The sequence below is a fragment of the Trichosurus vulpecula genome, chromosome 1, assembly GCF_011100635.1.
Source record: "Trichosurus vulpecula isolate mTriVul1 chromosome 1, mTriVul1.pri, whole genome shotgun sequence".
In the NCBI taxonomy this organism is placed as follows: Eukaryota; Metazoa; Chordata; class Mammalia; order Diprotodontia; family Phalangeridae; genus Trichosurus; species Trichosurus vulpecula.
This window is the reverse complement of record NC_050573.1, coordinates 549,539,831-549,556,071: the sequence shown is the minus strand read 5'-3', so window position 1 is coordinate 549,556,071 and position 16,241 is coordinate 549,539,831. Positions and strand designations below refer to the sequence as shown.

General features: G+C 39.4%; 1 protein-coding gene across 1 annotated transcript in view; it reads left to right on the top strand.

The window, feature by feature from the left end:
• The window catches only part of LOC118841655 (ATP-binding cassette sub-family A member 3-like), a 253,568-nt gene extending 247,774 nt beyond the window's left edge, over positions 1–5,794 (top strand). The window contains exons 27-28 of the mRNA XM_036749234.1: positions 4,917–4,990; positions 5,672–5,794. Of these exons, the coding sequence (XP_036605129.1) occupies positions 4,917–4,990; positions 5,672–5,794 (197 nt within the window). The remainder of the gene's footprint in view (positions 1–4,916; positions 4,991–5,671) is intronic.
• Positions 5,795–16,241: the final 10,447 nt, after the last annotated feature.

The following is a 16,241-nucleotide window of genomic DNA, read 5'->3' as shown; positions in this document are numbered from 1 at the left end:
CTTGTGTTTGAATGTCAGATTTCCTATTCAGCTCTGGTCTTTTCACCCAAAATACAAGGAAGTCCTCTATTTCATTAATTATACAATGTTTTCCTCTGAAAGATTATGCTCAGTTTTGCTGGGTGAGTTATTTTTGGTTGCAATCCTAGCTCCTTTGTCTTCTGGAATATCATATTCTAAGCCCTCTGCTTTAATGTGGCAGCTGTTGAATCTTGAGTGATTCTGACTGTGGCTCCATGATATTTGAATGGTTTCTTTCTGCCTCCTTGAAACATTTTCTCCTTGATATGGGTACTCTGGAATTTGGCTAAAATATTCCTGGAGTTTTCATTTTGGAATCTCAGCCAGGGAATTTTGGATTCTTTTGATTACTGTTTTGCCCTCTGATGCTAATCTTTCAAGCTAGTTTTCCTTTATAATTTCTTGAAATATGATGTCTGGGCTCTTTTTTGATCATGGTTTTCAGATAGTCCAATAATTCTTAAATTATCTCTTATTTATCACTTTTCTAGGTCAGTTGTTTTTCTGATGAACTATTTCAAATTTTCTTCAATTTTTTATTCTTTTGACTTTGTTTTATTGTTTCTTGATGTCTGATGGAGTCATTAGCCTCCTTTTGTCCAATTCTAATTTTTAAGGACTTATTGCCTCTTTTACTACTTGGCCAATTCTGTTTTTTAAGAAGTTATTTTCTACAATATTTTTGTACCTCTTTACCAAGCTGTTAATTTTCTTTTCATAATTTTCTTGCATTGCTCTCACTTCTCTTACCACTTTTCCATTACTACTTTTCTTCAATTTTTAAAATAATTTTTACTCCTTTTTTATCCCTTTAACTTCTAGGAATTTTTGTTGGACTTGTGTACAATTCACTTTTTTTCTTTTAGGCTTTGCTTCAATCTCATTGTCTTATTTTTATGGTCAGGTTCTTTTTTGTTCTTTGCTCTTGTGTCCAGCCTATTTCTTGACTTTGAGCTTTATGTTAAAGTTGAACTCTGCTCACCTGGGGCAGGAGGTCACTGTTTCCATCTTCAAGATTATTTTTACTAGTTCTTTTCATAGCTAGTTCTGGGGCCCTGTGAGTTTTGGGTGTTTCCAAATAAGAGAGAGCCTTGATCACTTGTTCTCATGGTCTGCACTCTGGTCCTTACTCTCTTGCCACAATAATGCCTCTCTTCCCTGAAACTGCAACCAAGAACTAGGTGATAAATAATGAAGTTGCCAAATGGTGCCTGTTCCTGTGGCTAGTGCTAACACAAGGGTTCCCTAAGATCTCTTTCAGATGGTGTTCAAATCCCTTATTGTCTCTGGATGGTGAGAGCTCACATTATTGCTACTGCTTCTTTTGCCTCCCATGCCTCCAAGGCCTACAAGCTGGTGGTGTTGCCATGCTGTGCTCCCAGCCAGTCCCCACTTTCTGACCTCCCTAAGTTGTCCTAGGCTGGAAAAATGTTTCACGTTGACTTTTTTTTGGTTATGTCACTTTAGAATTTGATTTGACACATTATTTTAAAGTTGTTTAGAGGAGAATGTTAGGAGAATCAGTTAGAATGCTCCCTTTATGCTGCCATCTTGGCTCCACTTCTCTTTTTTTTTCTTGTCTCTGAATAAGGAGTTTGTAGTAGATGGTTTTCCAGATTTAACTCTTGATTCAAAGATCTTACAAGTCTGTTTGGTAAACCCATGATTTTTATTTGGCATAATTGCACCTGAATACCCCATAAGCATCTCAATTTAATATATCCCAAATGTAACTGTTTCAGCAATCCGGCTAGCAGCTGTTGTGAAAGACCAACAGAAGCCCAACAACAAGAACACTGCCAGCACGCTGCAAAAGCACAGGTTCTTTTGATCTGCTTCAGTAAGGAAAGCAACATTAAGGCATTGACAAGTTTACTTTAATTCAGCATACAAATATCATTCACTTAGCTCAGGGGAAAAAAAACCAGCACCCTGAACTTCAGAACAAATACAAACAAATTACAAACATCAACAGACAGACCTTGTCTGATTCAAATCCCAATACATAGTTGCCAGAGTTTAACAAAGTCCCAACATCTGGGTTCACAAGGTGGAGGGCTTCTTAGCTACAACTGCCTGGAGTCTCCATACGCCACCAAGAGTGAGAGCCCTGAGCAAATGGCTCTGTCTTCTCTTCTTAAAGCATTTCAGATGTCATCAAACGTCATCTCAGTGACCAGAACTTAGGCTCCTATGATTGGCTCTGGAGTTAGCACCTCCCCTTAGTTAGCCCCACCTTGGGCCCCACCTTAGTTACCAATCCACACCCACATAGGTTTTACACCTGATAGGGGTTTGGGCCTGGGGCTTAGCACCTAGTAAGACTCAATGAAATACACTGAATTAACAAAAGCCAAACTCTTCAAGGGCACTTGGTTGAACTAAGTGGTAAGAGCCCATTTTGCTTACCAACACAGTACCTTTTCATATTTTTCTTGAAATCATCCCTTCTTATGTTGTCTACACAGTGCCATTTCTAGTCACTCAGGTTCACAACTTCAGTGTCATGCCTGTCTTTCAGTCTTTTTCATCCCTTATATCCATTCTATTGCAATGTCTTATCAAGGATCCACCCCCTCCTACACAGTTCAGCACCTGTCTTGCCTGGGATCCTGCCAATTGCCTCCTGATTTTTCTCTCTCCCTCCTCTATCCTTTCTCCAATATATCCTCTACACAATTCATATTCTTAGAACACAGATCTGATTATGTCAACCCTTTATTTATAGGATCATGAATGTAAAGCTCAATGGGACCTTAGAGGCCATCTACTCCAACCATCTTATTTTATAGATGAAGGAACTGAATCTCATACAGGTTAAATGACTTATCCAAGATAATATAGGTAGTGACAGTTGCAAGATTTGAACCCAAGTCCTTTGATATTAATACCAATGTCCTTGCTCAAAATCTTCAATGACTCCCTATTGAGTCAAGGATAAAATGCAATCTTCTTAGCCTGGCATTTAAAACTCTCCATAATCCAGTATTATTTCATATTCTTCCCCTTCCCCGTTCTCTCTTCTCACCAATCTGTTATGCTCACTGTCCTTATAACTAACATTTTATCACTGGCCTTCCCACTATGGTCCTCAGATACACTGATAGCCTCCATCAAGCAGAATTCTCAGATTCCTTGAAAGCACATTTCCTAGGCCTTTCCTGATGCCTCAAGGCATTTCCCTTCTCTCGTTCTTGAAATTACTTTGTCATTACCTGAATGTATATTGTATCCCCTCAGTAGAATGTAAGCTACCTTGAAGGCAAAGGATGTTCCAGTTCTATCATTTTATCCCCAGTGCCCAGCTCAGACCCTTTCACACAAGAGGTGTTCAATAAACAAGTCTTGGACTCAATTTATACAATTACAGGGCAAGGGATTGAGGGAAAAATCATACACAGTATTCTAGTTTAATTACAGGCTCTGAACTATAATTCAGGAATGATACACAAAAGTCATTGTAGAGTCTACCCTGAAGACTGGCCCAATAAAGTCAATAATACTTAGACAGTATTAGGAAGACTAATGGAAATGGAATGGAAAGTTTTTATTTTCCCAGAAAACCACAGTGCAATAATACTTCTATCACTACCCTTAGTTCTAATTTCTTTGTCTCTGGAAAGTTGTAATGGGTCTAGAAAATGTTCTACAAAACAGGAGCAAAAAAACCCAATCTTTTATTAAGTAGGCACTTTGCTAAATGATAAGGTTATGAAGACAAAATAAATATTGTCGCTGCCCTCAAATAGATTATATCCTACTGGAGGAATACAGCATTTATATAGATAAGTCAGCATAAAATAATTTGACAAAAGAGAGAGCACTGGCAAACAGCACTAGTAAACAGGAGAAACATAAAAGGGTTCCTGTAGGTTGTTGCATAGAAGCTGTTCCTCCAAGGAATTTTAAGAGGATCTAGGTGAGGAGGGAATACAATCTAGGAATGGGAATAAATTAGCAGCAATTGGAATGAGGGCTCCTTGAATTTGAGGAATTTTTAAATAAGGCTGTAAAATAAGGGAAATACAATAAGAATAGTAAGGAAAAAATGAATGCAAGAGAACCTAGGTGGTTTCCATCCACTTTAGGCCTCAGAGCACACAGAGATACCTTGGACTTCCACAGCCGAAATACTAACTCAGATTCCATAGGGTAAGGGAATAAACTTCTAACACTCAAAGAACCTAACAAGGGACAAAAGCCCCTACAGGGTGACATGGCAAAAATAAATGTGTATATGCACATATATATTCTATATCAAGTAATATTAATTTGAATTCCTCAGATTGAGGAGAGGTAAAAACTTTCAGTTACAAGAATCTAAGAAGCAAAACCACATCCTTTTACATTTAATAAAAACGAGTCACAGAAACTACAAAAACAGACATTATTCAAGTCAAAATTCAAGTCACACATTGTTCAAGTCAAAAGTTTTGTTGGCCTTTCCAGAGGGATAACCAACTAGTAGAGAATAGCTAATGCCTATCCACTTGAAACTTTATGTTAGTGTAAATGTGTATGGTATGTATAGATTTTCAAAAGGCTGGGGTATTTTTCTAGGGGTTCATTAAGACATAAAGGATTGATTTATACTTCCTTATCATACTTGCCGAAAATTATACCTGGAATTGAGGAACCAGTTTTCTCATCTCATGGAGAGTATGTCATCAGGAGTCAAATAGAACTAGAATTAGTTTACTACTGATGCAAAAAGCAATCATATAATGAGTTCCAAAGGAAAAAGAGCTTTTAAATTCTCTGTAATTATATTCTCCTTTCTTTAGTGTGAATAATTGGGTTAACAGCAATAATTATTTTGGAGTAAAAAAATTAATCTGCCTAGAAATACTTTCTCCAACCTTGTCCCTTACCAGGAGCCTCTTGCTTTTTCTCAGGCAGTACCATGATACAAGAGCATCAAGGAATGGTCAAGTACCACATTCCCAGTCAGAATCTGAGCTGGGCAAAGGTGAGCACAGGACTATCTGCATGCCACAGGAGAAAAAAAAGAACAGCCTGACAGTGGGTGGGTAATATGGAACTATGGGACACTTTTCTGAATCGAAATAATTCCATTCTATTAGAGTTTCTTCTCTGGTATCCAACATGGATACTATCCACTGGAATTTCTTGACCTTAATTTTCCCAGGCAACAATCAATGACTAGAAATTGCAGAATGGTTGTATTGGGAGTTTCCTACACCAAATTATAGGCCTAGACACCTCTCCTCCACACACACACACACACACAAGAGTCTATAGGTCTGACTTGAGTCCCTTGTAATATAAGTAAGTTCTGTGCCTCATGACCTGGAGGAACATATTCTTCTAGAAAGCTAGAAATGGGGAGAACTAGAAACTTTGGGGCATTTTTCATTCTACCTTCCCTGCCAAGGGATGCTGAGGTTTAACACCTATATTTTGGCCTCTCCCTTCAAAGTCTGTTGTTTCATTCCAAAGCCATAAGTGGGGAATGGAAAAGGAAATATTTTCTCTAACTGTCCCTTACTTCTCTGTTCCACTTACTTTCCTACTAACACAATCACATATATACTATTTTCTCCTAATACATACTTAAGAACTGGGGTCTTGGGTCTCCTCCACCTTGCCCTTCCAGGACCTTATAGTGACTCTCTCTGCTGCCCCAAAGGTGTTTGGTATGCTGGAGAACATCAAAGAGAAATACAATTTGGAGGACTATTCCATCTGTCAGACTACCTTGGAGCAAGTCTTCATGAGCTTTGCTAATCTAGAAGAGATGGAAGAAGAATGAAAGAGTAGGAGCAAAAGAGTAATGAAAAGTTGTACTACTGGCCCTCACCACATCTACAGCTGCTGCTTTTACCTGGTGCATAGGTTGAAAACTATTCAACAAACCTCTCTATTTTGTTGTATAAATGTAATAAAGAACTGATTTTCTGTTTTCAAGATTAAGGTGAGTGCCTGGAGGTACAAGTGACTACTTGCAGATGTGAGCAAAGCATAAAAAGGGAAATCAAAAGTGCTCAGAACCTGATATTTTTCAGAAGCTGCTTGTGGAGGAAAAAGAGCCAAAGGATAGTACCACCATGCAGTACATGGGGCACAGTGTCTGTTTCTGTATGTGTCCCAATTAATGGGTGTATCTGGCAATGTTTTCAAAATATGGCCTGGTACATATGGCTTTCCCTGAGTACAATGACCAGTCCAATTGAAAGGAAGATACAGCCAACCATATTGACCACAAACCCACAGGTTGCCCCAAAGAAGTATATGGGTACCAGTTTTAATACTTGGGTTTTGGTACCACCAGTCTTTTGGATTAGTTGTATTCAGAGTACCAACAATCTACACAGGTGACACCCTTGGTACAATTTTGGGGGACCAATAAATTGCAAGTTCAACATAAGGCCTCCAGTCCCCACCCGGTTCTGAAAGACAGGTTCCTAGGTGCTCTCCTCAGTTGAAGCAAAGAAGCCAGTCTTCCTCCTGGTGAGAGTTGTCTTGGGCTCGAGCCAAGGCCTTCATGAAATCCTGCAATGACACTGCCCTCACCCTTGATCCCAAAACCTTTTGGGCAGGCACCTCAGTGTGTTTTTTATACAATGGTTTGAATCTCTGTTCAGGTTTCTACTGTTGCCACAGTTCCAACAACACTTTATTTGTCTGCCCATCTAACTTGCTCCTGTCTGCCCCAGCCTCCATCAGGTCAGCCCACATCCCATTGCAGGTAACTCTGACAGGCCCATTCTGGGCTCCTTTCCCTTTATTTTCCTTGGCAACTGCAGCACATACTCTCTTTTTGCTGCATGTTTTCAGCCTCTCCTAGATCTGCAACAGTGTGGGTCACCACATTTAATAGACTGTCCCACATAAGGGGCCAATATAGCCACCAAGGGCCCAAAATGGTGAGAGTGTGCTGTCTGCAGCACTAGGTCTCTCATGCCTGCTGTGGAAAAAATCTTTTCTGAATTTTCCTGTGTTAAAAGCTCAACCTGTTGTGCACCAAAAGATAAAAACCTCTTCCTCCACTACAATATATCCAGGCTCTTCCTCCTCCTCCTCTTCCTCCTCCTCCTCCTCCTCCTCCAAGGAATCTGCCTCACAGCAGAAGTGGAGGGGCCATCAACCACTTGAGCTCTAAGAACTTTAGTCTCAGTTTCTAACATTTCTCTGGCTTTCTCCCTAGCCTTAAGAGCCCTAGGTTCATTTCTCAGGCCTTTTCCCAAATCTCTCTTTCCTCCTGCTCTTGCGATAAACCAGCCTGCACTCCTCGGAGCCTGGCTTCCACTGACAACGATTTGTCATTAATTTTCTTTACAACAGTTAACACCAACCAACCCACAGCCCCAGCTGCACTTTTAGCTCCCTTACTATCAAGGGTTTCTACAAGTTTCAACAAGGCTTCCTCAAGGACTTTGGGATCAGGGGGCACATCCTCCTATTTCTAGGGGGAAGTTTAATTTTCTAGGACCTTAGCTACACTAAATCACATACTAGTCCAGGGCCACCCTGTAACCCCCTTCCCATTCCCTGTATTCTCCATGCTTCTTTTTATTTGAGCTGAATCCTGCCGACTTCAGTAGGAGTCACACAGGAGCTCAACTCCAAGCAGGTTCACACTGGATGCAGCCAAACCAAAGAAAGACAATAGAGCAACAGATGGGATTCATACCAGTTTATCACTGCAAGCGGTGGCTGGCAAGGAATGAGGAAAAGACACCCACACCCTTCAGCCAATGCCCACTTGATTTATAGGGTGATAAACAAAGAAGGATAGCGAACACACATTGCATATCTGACTTTAAGCACAAATGTTTATACTTTGCAAGGTCATATAATGATGCACAAGCATAGTAAAAATTGATTTTCATACCAGAAGCCTGGAAAAAATTATCTGAAAAAGAATAACAAAAATCCATCAGCGTTTCACAGGATGTGGAAGTTTGGAGTATCTGCCCCAAATGTTCACATGGACTATTTGTGCCCAACCTGTGATAGAGCATTCTGAGCTCATATTGGTCTGATCAGTCACAGTCAGACACACTGAGTCTTGACTCAAGCACAGTGATGTCATTTTGGTCCTCTTCGAGAATGAAGGACAACCACCACTACTTGCTGCACTCCTTGATATGTGTATATTAATGATAGTTATATATTGTTGCATGGCTCATAATTTGAAAAGAGTTTAAAAATGTTTTTCTCCACAACAGTGGAGATAGAAATAAAGGACTGGAACAATAGCACATTATCTTTATAACTTTATAACTTTAACAACACTGAAAAAAATCTGTCCCTTGGAGATAGTTGGATAACTTGCCTTGTCACACAGTTCATTTCTTTCTCCCTCCTGTGTTCCAGAATTATACACATTATGAAAGAGATTACTGATTATTAATATACAGATGTTTGGTTTTGGATTACTGATTATTGTCATTACTAATTTTAGGTTATTCATTATGGTAAGGTTATTACTGAATCATTGGATAACAATAATAACCACATAATGTTGGGAAATTGGTGAAAATAATGAAATAAGAGATTACACCTTTATGCTGATAAAGCCTGCACTTAAGGGTTTAGAATATGTGACAAATTGATTAGCAGTATTTCTGGGTATTGAGTACTTTGGGGTACAAAGAATAATAATTGATGCTATTTTCATTGTATTTAGGTACATAAAGAATCTCTTCTGTATTTTGTTTGGAATTACACAAATTATTGGGGGGAGTCATTTTAATTATGTTAATCTGAGCCAATACTATCACATAATTTAGAAATTTTTTTTGTAAAGGCATTATAGTTTTAACAACCAAAAAGACCATTATATGCTAAATACACATAAAATAAAAACCTGGAGGAAAAGATTCAATATCTAATATGCTTGGGAAAGTTGAAAACTTGGTAGAGAAGTTTAGATTCACATATAATGCCATATAACTCTCTGAATTTCAACAGGTGGAGGATTTTAATATTATTTTTTAACTATATAAAAATGGAAGAAAGGGTAAAATTTCATTTATCTCAGTTTATACAAGATAACTTTGTTTCTATTCACTAAATAGCATTTGTCAGGGACAAAAGATATGCTTGACTACATTCAAATCAGAAACGATACAGAAAAAAATAAGATTGGAAAAATATTTATGGCAGGTATAAATGATTTAAAAACTTGACATCTAAATTGTAAGAAACTATTAAAAAAATTACACAGTTAATGTCCAGTGTAAAATACGTAAAATGGTCAAAAGATGCAATTTTAAAAAAAGCAATAGTGGGGCAGAGCCAAGATGGTGGCAGGAAAACAAGGACTCTCTTAAGCTCTCCCCCAAATACCTCCAAACACCTACAAAAAATGGCTCTGAAAAAATTCTAGAGCTACAGAACCCATGAAATAACAGAGGGAAGCAGGTCTCCAGACCAAGATGGCCTGGATGGTCACTGGGAAGTGTCTATTGCACTATGCTGGCAGCAGAGCACAGCCCAGCATGGGCTGCACCAGGACAGACCAAGCACTGAGGAGACTGGACTGAGTAAGCTGTAGGGCCCTAAATCACTGAGCTGTGGCAGCTACCAGACTTCTCAACCCACAAATGCCAAAGGCAACTTAGCAGGCCAGTGGGAAAACAGCTGGATAGGGGTGAGAGAAGTGTGAGGTCGGCTCCAGCCCCAGGGGCCAAGGAGGAGATGAGGCACCATGGCTGCAGCAGCAGGAAGCTCCTACAACTGCTTCCAGAGCTCTAGCTGCGGTTGCTTTGAGCCACAGGCTCAGGTGGCACTATTCAAGCCGCACATCAGAGCAGGAGTACAGGGAGCACTTTGCTGGTGCAGAGGCAGGGTTCCCTTGCTTTGCCCTGCTTGGATCTGGGTCACAGTCCTGGTTGGCAGTGTTTGGGGGAGGAGAAGCACTGGTGTGGCAGAGCTTGCCATGTAGAAGTAGCTCTGAAAACAGCAATGCACTGCCCCTGAAGCTTGGGACAAAGCACTTGTCATTGTGAACGCAGTCATACCCTGACAAAAACTTCAAGGGTCAAGTAGTTGGCTGGGAGCATGAGCAAGCAGTGAAAATGAACTCAGACTCTTGAATCTTTTTTGGTGACAAAGAAGATCAAAACATACAGCCAGAACAAGTCAACAAAGTCAAAGAACCCACCTCAAAAGTCTCCAAGAAAAAATATGAATTGGTCTCAGCCCATAGAAGAGCTCAGAAAGGATTTGGAAAGGCAAGTAAGAGAAGTAGAGGAAAAATTGGGAAGAGAAATGAGAGTGAGGCAAGAAAACCATGAAAAGCAAGTCAACGACTTGCTAAAGGAGACCCCAAAAAATACTGAAGAAAACAACACCTTAAAAATAGACTAACTCACAAGGCAAAAGAGCTCCAAAAAGCCAATGAGGAGAATGCCTTAAAAGGCAGAAGTAGCCAAATGGAAAAGGAGGTCCAAAAGACCACTGAAGAAAATACTACCTTAAAAATTAGAATGAAGCAAGTGGAAGTTAGTGACGTTATGAGAAATCAAGATATTATAAAAACAGAATCAAAAGAATGAAAAAATGGAAGACAATGTGAAATATCTTATTGGAAAAACCACTGACCTGGAGAATAGATCCAGGAGAGGTAACTTAAAAATTGTTGGACTACCTGAAAGACACAATCAAAAAAAAGCCGAGAAATCACATTTCAAGAAATTATCAAGGAAAACTGCCCTGATATTCCAGAGCCAGAGGGTAAAATAGAAATGGAAGAATCCACTGATCACCTCTTGAAAAAAATCCTTTAAAGAAAACTCCTAGGATTATTATAGCCAAATTCCAGAGTTCCCAGGTCAAGGAGAAAATATTGCAAGCAGCCAGAAAGAAACAATTTGAGTATTGTGGAAACACAATCAGGATAAAACAAGATCTAGCAGCTTCTACATTAAGGGATTGAAGTGCTTGGAAAAATGATATTCTGGAGGGCAAAGGAGCTAGGATTAAAACCAAGAATCACCTACCCAGCAAAACTGAGTATAGAGCTCCAGGACAAAATATGGATTTTCAATAAAATAGAGGACTTTCAAGCATTCTCGAAAAAGAAAAGACTAGATCTGAATAGAAAATTTGACTTTCAAACACAAGAATCAAGAGAAGCTTGAAAAGGTAAACAGGAAAAGGAAATCATAAGGGATTTACTAAAATTGAACTGTTTTGGTTTTCCTACATGGAAAGATGATATTTGTAACTCATGAGACCTTTCTAAGTAATCAGGTAGTTGAAGGGAATATACATACATACATACATATATACATGCATACATACATACTATATATGTGTGTATATACATAGAGGGGGGGCACAGGGTGAGTTGAATATGAATATGATATCTAAAAAAAATATGATATCTAAAAATAAATACAATTAATGGGTGAGAGAGAAATATATTGGGAGAAGGAGAAAGGGAGAGATAGAATGGGGTAAGTTATCTCACATAAAAGTGGCAAGAAAAAGCAGTTGGCTCAGGAATCATATATATTTCTTTCAAGCCCTGAGGATATATTTCAAAATGACTTGAATTCATCAAGGGCAGTTAACAGATCTTACTATCTCCTTGCTTATCTTAGATTATTCCCCTGTTAGTCATTGTGTCTGAAATTTCCAGTGTAAAATCACTCTCCCTTGCAAAGAAAATAGAAATGAAATAAAAATTGAGCAACTCTGCTTTCTCTCTATTTTCAGTTAGTAGACATCTAGGTAACACAGTGGATCAAGTGTGGAGCTTTGGATTCAGGAAGACTTGAGTCCTAATCCTACCTCAGAAATTTACTAGCTATGTGACCTCAGCAAAGGTTGCTTGCTGTGTTTGATCTCCACTCTTCCTGGATACTGAGTCTTTAACCCCCTTGGTAACTAAGTTCAGTAATACTGGCTACCCTGCTAGTAACCTCTATCTCCTTCAGTTTCCTTATCTGTAAAATAGAGACAATAATAGCACCTACCTCACAAGGTTGTTGTGAGAATCAAATGACTTAAGATGTAAAGTACTTTGCAAACCTTCAGGTGCTATATAAATGCTACCTATTATTGCCTTTCATCCATTCCAAACAACGGTTCTGTCCTTTTGATCTTCCTTTTTTTCTCCCAAAATAGCTTTGAAAAAAAAAACCTTTACTCTCCCCACCTCTCCAAAAAATAAGAATTCAGCCAGATGATATTCCTTTTTTAAATTTTTTTTATCATTTTTATTTAATATTTTAGTTTTCAACACTGATTTCCGCAAGATTTTGAGTTACAAATTTTCTCCCCATTTCTACCCTCCCCCCCCCATTCCAAGATGGCATATATTCTGATTGCCTTGTTCCCTAGTCAGGCCTCCCTTCTGTCACCCCACTCCCCATCATCCCCTTTCTCCTTTCTTGTAGGGTGGGATAGATTTCCATGCCCCATTCCCTATATATCTTGTTTCCCAGCTGCATGCAAAAACAACTTTTTTTGAGCATCTGCTTTTAAAACTTTGAGTTCCAATTTCTCTCCCCTCTTCCTTTCCCACCCACCCTCCCTAGAAAGGCAAGCAATTCAACATAGGTCACACATGTATCATTATGTAAAACACTTCCACAATAATCATGTTGTGAAAAGCTAACTATATTTCCTTCCATCCTATCCTGTCTCCCTTTATTCAGTTTTCTACCTTGACCCTGTCCCTTTTCAAAAGTGTTTTCTTTTGATTACCTCCTCCCCCTATCTGCCCTCCCTTCTATCATCCCCCCTTTTTATCCCCTTCCCCTTACTTTTGTGTGGAGTAAGATACCCAATTGAGTGTGTATGTTATTCCCTCCTCAAGTCAAATCCAATGAGAGCAAGATTCACTCATTCCCCCTCACCTGCCCCCTCTTCTCTTCCAACGGAACTGTTTTTTCTTGCCAATTTTATAAAAGATAATTTACCCCATTCTATCTCTCCCTTTCTCCCTCTCTCAATATATTCCTCTCTCATCCCTTAATTTTATTTTTTTTTTAGATATCATCCCTTCATATTCAACTCACCCTGTGCACTCTGTCTATATATATGTATATTCCCTTCAACACCCCTAATACTGAGAAAGGTCCCATGAATTACATACATCTTCTTTCCATGTAGGAATGTAAACAAAACAGTTCAACATTAGTAAGTCCCTTATGAATTCTCTTTCTTTTTTACCTTTTCATGCTTCTCTTCATTCTTGTATTTGAAAGTCAAATTTTTTTATTCAGCTCCAGTCTTTTCATTGAGAAAGCTCAAAAGTCCTCTATCTCATTGAATATCCATTTTTCCCCCTGAAGGATTATACTCAGTTTGCTGGGTAGGTGATTATTGATTTTAATCCTAGCTCCTTTGACCTCCAGAATATCATATTCCGAGCCCTTCAATCTTGTGTTATCCTGATTGGGTTTCCACAATATTCAAACTGTTTCTGGCTGCTTGCAGTATTTTCTCCTTGAACTGGGAACACTGGAATTTGGCCACAATATTCCTAGGAGTTTTCTTTTGGGGATCTTTTTAAGAGGTGATCAGTTGATTCTTTGAATTTCTATTTTACCCTCTGGCTCCAGAATATCAGGGCAGTTTTCCTTGATAATTTCTTGAAAGATGATGTCTAGGATCTTTTTTGACCATGGCTTTCAGGTAGTCCAATAATTTTTAAATTATCTCTCCTGGATCTATTGTCCAGGTCAGTGGTTTTTCCAATGAGATATTTCACATTGTCTTCCATTTTTTCATTCCTTTAGCTCTGTTTTATAATATCTTGATTTCTCATAAAGTCACTAGCTTCCACTTGCTCCAATCTAATTTTTAAGGTGGTATTTTCTTCAGTGGTCTTTTGGACCTCCTTTTCCATTTGACTAATTCTGCCTTTTAAGGCATTCTTCTCCTCACTGGCTTTTTGGAGCTTTTCTGACATTTGGGTTGGTCTATTTTTTAAGGTGTTATTTTCTTCAGTATTTTCTGGGGTCTCCTTTAGCAAGTCGTTGACTTGCTTTTCACAGTTTTCTTGCTTTTCATGGTTACCTTGCATCACTCTCATTTCTCATCCCAATTTTTCCTCTACTTCTCTTACTTGCTTTTGCAAATCCTTTTTGAGTTCTTCCATGGCCTGAGACCAATTCATATTTTTCTTGGAGGCTTTTGGTATAGGGTCTTTGACTTTGTTGACTTGTTCTGGCTGTAAGTTTTGATCTTCTTTGTCACCAAAAAAGGAATCTAGAGCTTGAGTTTGAGTCTGAGTTTGAGTCTGAGTTCGTTTTCACTGCATGTTCATGTTTCCAGCCAACTACTTGAACCTTGAGCTTTTTGTCAGGGTATGACTGCTTATAGAGAGTATTTTGTCCCAAGCTTTAGGATCCAAGCACTGCGGTTTTCAGAGCTACTTCTACTCCACCATCACCTCAGGCTCTGTCACAACAGCGCTCCTCCTCCCCCAAGAACTGCCAACCAGGTCCGCAATCCAGATCCAAGCAGGGCACAGGAAGAGAACCTGCCTCTGTGACAGCAAAGCACTCCTTGCACTCCTGCTCTGATCCACTGCTATATTCCTCCCACTGTGTAAGCCAGGGACTCAGGAAGCAGCTGATGCTGGAGCTCTGGAAGCATCCTCAGGAGCTTCCTGCTGCTGTCACCACCCCTTCTCCACCACCTCTGCCATCCCCAGGGATGGGGCAGGACTGCTCTCACATTGATCCCACAGTTTCCCACTAACCTGCTCTTTGGTGTTTGTGGGTTGAGAAGTCTGGTAACTGCCACAGCTCAATGATTCACGCCCCTAAGGCCTGTTCCAGCCAGCTGACTCCTGGTCTGTTCTGCCCTGATGCAACCCATGCTAGGCTGTGCTCTACTCCCAGCACCATGTGATAGACCTTTTCCAGTGACCATCTAGGCTCTCCTGGGCTGGATACCTGTTTCCCTCTGCTATTTCATGGGTTCTGCAGCTCTAGAATTTGTTCAGAGCCATTTTTTTACAAGTGTTTAGAGGGATTTGGGGGAGAACTTAAGCAAGTCCCTGCTTTCCAGCTGCCATCTTGGCTTCCACCCTCCAGATGATATTCCTTTTACAAAACCTTAATAAAAGTAGATCCTTTTGTCAAAATCCAGCCTGTCTTGAAATTGCTTGAGGCATATAAGTAATATTTTGCTCTTCACTTTCTTTCCTATTCCCAACCCTCCCAAACCTTCCTTCTCTCTCAATGCAGAAATCCAGTTTACCCTCAATAGGTTAAAATGTCATTTTAAAATTAGTCACAAAAGGATCCTATATTAATTTCTTCACTACCCTAATGCAGATTTTCTGAATCCTTCTGTATCATAAATGAGATATTAGGTTCCCATGATAAAATTTTAATAACAGATAACATTTAAATAGCATTCTTTTAGGTTTCAAAGCACTTTACAAATAGTATCTCCTTTTATCCTTACAACAATTCTGGGAAAGAGGGTATTGTTGTTCAGTTATATTTAACTCTTCATGACCCCATGGACCATACTGTCCATGTGGTTTTCTTGGCAAAGAGCCATTTCCTCTTCCAGTTGAATAAGGCAAACAGACATTAAGTTGCTTGCCCAGGGTCACATACCTAGTAAGTGTCTGAGGCCAGATTTGAACTCAGGTTCCAGACTCCAGGTCCAGCACTCTATCCACTAAGCCATCTAGCTGCCTCCAGGAAGGAAGTAGGTGATATTATAATCCTCATTTTGCAGATAAAGAAACTGAGGCAGACAGTAGTTAAGTGACTTGTCTGGTATAAATATGGCCTTCCCATTTTTATTGATGGAGTTAGGGTTAGGATCATATTTTTTTATTCCCATTTTTCAGATGAACCAAGACACACAGAGGTACCTTGCCACGATCACACAGCTAACCAGAAAGCCACTAAGGAACTCACTGTCAAAAAATCTAAGGGAAAATCTAATTTTATCTTAGCAAAATTTCAGATAGAAAGTTGGCCTGGGCTTCAGACAATCCTTCTAGGAAATCCATGATATGGCAGAAGAATGATACATCAGTGAAAAGGTAAGGAAGGAGGACTAGCTCTGGATAGATGAAATAGGTGTTATTAAATGATAGGAGCTGGAGGGTTACATAAGGCCCCATCTATCCCCAAAGACTCCTAATATGTTATACTGTGATGGGCTTCTCAAAAGAGGCATTAATAAAATGGAACTAATTTATCTTCTTGGTAGAGCACTGGGGTAAGAATGAGTGTCTCTAAGCTTCATTCTCTCACTAATGCATT